General features: G+C 33.9%; 2 protein-coding genes across 2 annotated transcripts; one reads left to right on the top strand and one right to left on the bottom strand.

Moving 5' to 3' along the window:
* The first annotated feature begins 1,108 nt into the window (after nucleotides 1-1,108).
* On the top strand, nucleotides 1,109-3,051 carry LOC145076798 (NADH dehydrogenase [ubiquinone] iron-sulfur protein 4, mitochondrial-like). Its single transcript, XM_079022587.1, has 5 exons — nucleotides 1,109-1,337; nucleotides 1,814-1,902; nucleotides 1,995-2,124; nucleotides 2,557-2,586; nucleotides 2,884-3,051. Exons 1-5 carry the CDS (start codon nucleotides 1,164-1,166, stop codon nucleotides 2,941-2,943), a joined length of 483 nt encoding a protein of 160 aa, XP_078878713.1. The 5' UTR covers nucleotides 1,109-1,163; the 3' UTR covers nucleotides 2,944-3,051.
* On the bottom strand, nucleotides 3,023-4,413 carry LOC145076797 (uncharacterized). Its single transcript, XM_079022586.1, has one exon. It carries the CDS (start codon nucleotides 4,221-4,223, stop codon nucleotides 3,156-3,158), a length of 1,068 nt encoding a protein of 355 aa, XP_078878712.1. The 5' UTR covers nucleotides 4,224-4,413; the 3' UTR covers nucleotides 3,023-3,155.
* Nucleotides 4,414-6,242: the final 1,829 nt, after the last annotated feature.

Below are 6,242 nucleotides of genomic sequence, written 5' to 3'. Positions count from 1 at the left end.
AATTTGTTATATTTTTTCAAATATATTTATTTTAAAAATTTAGTTTTCCAATTCGTCATATACCAATTTTCATTTACTTTACTTGCGGTTGTTTTATTTTTATAATAAATTTAATATTTCATTATATACTATCATTATTATTTTCATTAATTCATAAATAAAAAAATGTCTTATATATCTTGAAAAATAATTTCATATATTTATTTGGATAACCGATTATAAATCTACGCAACTAAGAAAACATATATTTCTTAATTAATAATTTATTATAAAAATTTAATTAATTTTATAACCATAATGATTTCTATAGGTTATAACCTAATAATCATTATATTTTAATATTTCAAAAAAAATGACACTTTGATAACACCGTAATATTTACACAAATCAACTCCTATAATACTCTTCAATCTATATAGCAAGATTATATTTTGTTATTTAAAAAACTGATGTTGCACATGTACAAAATTAAATATATATATATATATATATATATATATATATATATATATATATATATATATATATATTTATTGAGCTTATACATAGAAATATATTAACTTAACCCTTTGTAGTGAAACAAGACGTTAATGGTGTGTTTGGCAAAAATAACTGTTAGCTTGTAGCGGTTAGTAGGTAGCTGATAGCGGGTAGCGGATAATGTGTAGCGGGTAGCTGGTAGCGGGAAACTGTAGCTTTTATTTGTTATATGAGTGTTTGGCAAAAGTAGGTGAAAGCTTTTGAAATATATAAAATTACATAAAATGATAACTGTTTAAAAATAAATAAATATATAAATAATTTTTAAGGGTAATTATGAAAATTGATTTCAAAAGCTCAATACCGTTTTGTTAAACGCTACATAAAATAACTTTTAGATTTAAATCGTTTTGTTTAAACTAAAATCTGAAAGCTCGTATTCGTAAACAAAGCTTTTTGTATAAAGTTTAATACACTTTCAAAAATTTGATACCAAACGCGTCTAAATAAGTACTGCTTTTGATGTGAGTGGTCGATTGATCATGTCATGGATCGGTCCCGAAAAAAAAGACCATACAGAGCCCAAGAATTGAGCCCAACGATATGAATATACACTAGAACTTTCCATCAAAGTTGACAGTTTGCAACCAAAAAAAAAAAAGAAAAAAAATCCCAGGCAGGAAATGGCGAACATACTACGACGTGGTTTCGGAGGTGCCCGGTGCCGGTGGGATCATGGATCGGTGGTTGCCGCCGTGCTGGGGAGGAGATCTTGCATGTCTGACGCTTTGGTGGAAGTCAAACCCGGTGAAGTTGGAATCATCTCCGGCATCCCTGAAGAACAGCTTCGGCGAAGGGTCTGTTCGTTATCACCTTCTTTTTAATTATTAGAATTGCACTCTATTCATCATACCTTTTTACTCAGAACATGTTTACCTGTAGATGTAGGCATCATATACTTGCTACTCATTGCTCAATTGAGAGTTATGTGATTGATATAATCATAAATCGAAAATCCGTGAAGATTTATTCCATTTGAGGCCTTAGTAGAGCAAAATCACATCAACGTAGAACTATTTGCGACAGATATTTTGTACTTTTCAAAATTTGGAAGGGATTTTTTGTCGGTTTAGGCAGTTGTTTGTCAAATTGGTATTGCATCCTGATTAGTATTCCTCATTCTCATCTAACAGTTAAATCCACAGATTTTTTTATGTGAAATTGGGATTTCTATCAAATATAAAGATCTAATTTTAGTAAAAACCTTCTGTTAATCTTAAGATCTGCCTCAAACTTCCCTAAACTGCTTGAACTTTTTAATTATGCCTTTCAGGTCTTGATTTATTCACCTGCGCGAACTGCATCTCAACAAGGCTCTGGCAAAGTCGGAAAGTGGAAAATCAATTTTTTATCAACACAGAAGTATGTATTTAAGAATATGGATATCTCTCCTATTCTAATTCACCTATAATTCTTGATATATGACTTTAATTAAACCCTAAACCCTATTTTAGGTGGGAGAATCCATTAATGGGGTGGACATCGACTGGAGATCCGTATGCTAATGTTGGTGAAGCGGGACTCAGTTTTGAAAGTGAAGAGGCTGCCAAGGCATTTGCAGAGAAGCATGGCTGGGAATATGTGGTATATATATATATATATATATATATATATATATATATATATATATATATATATATATATATATATATATGCTCTTACCTTTCTTCTTTTATTCAAAACAGAAAAATATAAAAGTATAATTGGTTGATAAATGTAACAAATAGCAATTTGCTTTTGTTGATATGTTTACTTTGAAAAATCCATCCAATTATAGCAATGTCAATTTTAATGTCCTAATAAGAAGAAATTAGGAAATACAATGTTATATGGTTGGCTTTTTATAAATAGTAAGAAATAAATTAAAGGAAAACAAAATGCTACAATGAAAAAATAAATAGATGTATGTTGCTATTACTATTTATTGCTTTTAAATTGTACTAAATCTGTGAAAATTTGACATTCTTAAGAGAAAATGAACATACAATGCTGACATATCTTGTATCGTTTATACAGGTCAAGAAGCATCACACTCCCATAATCAAGGTGATATTGCAAAATCAATTTGTTTTTTAAAATTATGATTAGTTAAATTGTTATACATAAATTTCCAAAACGTTTTTTGCTTTTAGATGTTGGTAAGTTGAAAAAGTAACATGTTTTTTAATGTTTCAAGAATTTCGACTTCAAAGAAAAGCCCAAAAACCAAAAATAGGTTTTTAGCTAGAAATCATTTTTTTATGGCATCATGGCTGCTTATTTTTTTCTACTGTTTATATCTGAAAATAACCATAGATTGGATGATAGCTGACTTCTTTTTCAATCCTCTCTCTCTCACTGCAGGCTAAAGCATATGCAGACAATTTCAAATGGAAAGGACCACCAAAAATCAACCAAAATTAGAACTCCTCATATTTCTAGCTAGTACTTTCAGGCTTCGTGAAATAAAAAACTAACGACAAAAATAAAAGCTGTACCCTTTTTGATGTAACAAAAAAGTATTTATCATCATCCTCTAATATAATTATAATTATAATATATAATATATATATATATCTACTTTTTATAATCTAATATAATATACACCCTACATAGATACTGTCCTTTGACTTTGACTATATCAAGTCTCTTTCAGACTCCGAAGCTTTGAGTTTGAACCTCCATGCGAATGCGTAGTCCTTTGATTCGCATGTTAACCTCTTCGCATCACCAAAAGCATTCACCAAATTCTTCTTCCCATTCACTCCCCATTCGATCCTCGCCCAACACGAGAACCCACTTGACGAAATTGAAATTGGATTCCGACCATCGGAATCTTTCAAATTAAGCACCACCTCGCCGCAGATGCTCTTGCATGTATCACCGCCGCCGGCGCCGGTCATGATGGACTCGAGCCACGGGCACTCCGGTTGCCCTACCATTTTCTTGTAGGCTGAATTCACTAGTCGGACTTTGTGTTTGGAGTCGGAGACGAAGGCTGGTAACACCTCTGATTCCAACTCTTTCTCGACTTCCTCTGCTTTTTTTACTCCAGTCGACGGAGACGGAAACCCGGTGTTGTTTTTTATGGTTTTGATACTGACGGTGGAGGAGATAAGTCGGATTGGCTTTGGGGAGATGATATTTGTGGTGGGGTTTTGTAATTGTGCGAGGAGGTCTTTCTCTTCTGGGATTTCCGCCGCCGTGTTGAGGTCGATGACATTTGGTCGCTGCATGTTGTGGTGGTGGTGGGGTGAAGAACAAGGGAGAAGAGGGAGGGTGACGAGGGTGGGGTGGGAGGTCGGAAAATTCGGAATCGAAGCAAACCCTTGAATTGATAAACTTCTGGGGGTGGTCGGTGCAGGAGCAAGCCCTTGGAGGAGAGTCCTAGGTCTTTTGAAAGCAGGCGGCGGCGGTGGTCCAAGCGACGTCCGCCCTCTCTTCCTGGTTCTCGTCGGCCTTGACTGCAAATGAGGCCAGATGTTTCTCAGGTAAGGCGACTGCCGGATGGTCGGAGACATTGCCGTCGGCGATGAGGAGGACCCAGGACCTGAACCAGAACCAGAACCAGATCCCGATCCCGATCCCTCCGCCTCACATCCACCAGCACCGCCGCCATTCGGCCTTGGTGCTATTGGCCGGTATCTGGCCATGATTTGGGCGGTTTTGGCGGTGGAGTTGTAAGGATTCAATGTCTGCAACATTTTTTTTTTCCGGTGGGTTTGATTTTGGAGTTTTGAGTTTTGATTTGGTTGGTGAGGATGTGAAGGAATGAATGGGGGGTTTGTTTTCTTTAAGGGTGAAGGTAGGCCAATAGGATTAAGGCAACATAAATAAAAGGGAAAAGGAGAAGGTGACACTTGGAAATGTAATGTGGGTACGTGTTTTCTAAAACTTACACATGCCTTCATGCTCTCACTCTTACTCTTCATTCCTTCGGTTACATAAATTACACTCTCATCGCATCCATCCAACCAGATTAAAACACGACCACTTTAATGTTTCTTCATTAACTCCGTACATGCATTTTGTCAATACTTTCAAAAAAAAGAAATCTAACTTTTTACTAATTTGTTTTAACATTTGTATATCCATCTTGGATATAATCTCATACGAATTTTGATTGTCAAAAGACAAACACAAGACAAGTAAAATCATAAAATAAATAGATAATGAAATGTGATTTAGTTTTTGGTGTTTGAAGAAACCAAAAATTAAAAAAGAACCAAAATGGAAGGCCCAAATAAACATTGTTTATGGTAAAATAAATTAGTTATTTGAAATGTGATTTATATTTCCACTTTCCATTCCAATTGTCATAATCCTATTGTAAATTAAAACGAATGAAACTGTAAACATGAATGAGAGTATAAACATTTGTTGCATAGTAAATTAATTAGTTTAGAATGCAAATGTATTTTATAGGTGATATCCTTGACTAATTTGTTGATGATTGAAGCAAACATCGAAAGATTGAGAAAGAAAATTGAATGATGGAACAAATTGGTTTTCGTGGGTAATAGAAATTAATTATTTTATTTATTTATTTTAAATTGGGTTTTGGTTTTAGACAAAAATATTGAAATGAAATGGGTTCACTGATACTCGAGAGGATAGAACAAACAAACTGAGAAACTTGTCAAAAGAATTCGGTTAAAACTATATGTTGCGTAGGGCAGCTAGAACTAATATAAGTTGTACACATAAGTAAGAATGTGGAGTTCATTTCCTATGTTTTCTCTTCGTATGTTAAATTGCGAAGTTTCATGGTTGCCCGAAGATGTGACCAACACGACAACTTAAGAATATGCACAATAAAAACATTGATAATAATGCATTGGCTTATTGAATTACACACAAAGTACAATCCAAGTTTTATCCTGGAGGTAACTACACTGTAAGTCTCATTAGAAAGAAAAGAACAAATATTGGGTCCACAACAAATGCGTTCGTCTTTTAACTGGAGTAAAGATGCGTCAGGTAAAGTAAATTGCTTCATCTGGCGTGCAAAACAAGACAAAATCTCTTCGGTAGTTGCTTTATTATCAAAATGAGTTGTTGTAAACTCATCGTATTGTAGTGCATGCATTAGGGGGAGGAGAATGCAAACCATATTTTGGTGCAGTGTCCGTTTGCCCCAGTGATTAGAGAGAAATTGTTCTAATGATGCTGAATACAACATACATCATATAACTCGATCAATGAATTATTGAATTTCGTGGAGTCATGGGGTGGTAGTTTGAAAAAACGTAATCGGTTCCTCACAATATGCTATGGATTACTATGGAATGTATGGAAATACCGTAACGATTGTGTATTCAAAGCAATGTTTATCAATCCTACAACCGGGATGGAGCTTATCAAATCGATGCTGTATTTCTGGATCAAATTTCCCCTTTCGATAATTTGTAGCATTGTACCTGTTCTGTTTTTTGTTTTGTTTTGTTTTTTTTTTTTGTTTTGTTTTTTTTTCTTTGTTTTTCTCTTTAGTACTCTCGTTGTATTGTTATGTTCGGTCCTCTTCTAGTTTCTAGCTAGTTTGGGGGACGTTTTATTAATATATTTGTTGTTAAAAAAAAAACGAAATAATTAAAGTATGGACTAATTTATTAGTTCCTCGATAATAAGACGCTACTTAATTAGAGACCAAAAGTCGATGGATTTAATATGTAATTAATGATATAGTTTGGATAGTTACCATATATTAATTAATATTTATCATA

This window comes from Lactuca serriola, chromosome 9 (assembly GCF_051521515.1).
Source record: "Lactuca serriola cultivar US96UC23 chromosome 9, Lser_US96UC23_V15, whole genome shotgun sequence".
NCBI lineage: Eukaryota > Viridiplantae > Streptophyta > Magnoliopsida > Asterales > Asteraceae > Lactuca > Lactuca serriola.
The sequence above is the reverse complement of the archived record's forward strand: the minus strand, read 5'-3'. Positions and strand labels throughout refer to the sequence as shown.

Coding starts and splice junctions, on each gene's coding strand:
- LOC145076797 (XM_079022586.1), bottom strand. CDS start 4,223: ATGTTGCAGACATTGAATCCTTACAACTCCACCGCCAAAACCGCCCAA.
- LOC145076798 (XM_079022587.1), top strand. CDS start 1,164: ATGGCGAACATACTACGACGTGGTTTCGGAGGTGCCCGGTGCCGGTGG. Junction 1,338..1,813: donor AAGAACAGCTTCGGCGAAGG/GTCTGTTCGTTA, acceptor TATGCCTTTCAG/GTCTTGATTTATTCACCTGC. Junction 1,903..1,994: donor AATTTTTTATCAACACAGAA/GTATGTATTTAA, acceptor ACCCTATTTTAG/GTGGGAGAATCCATTAATGG.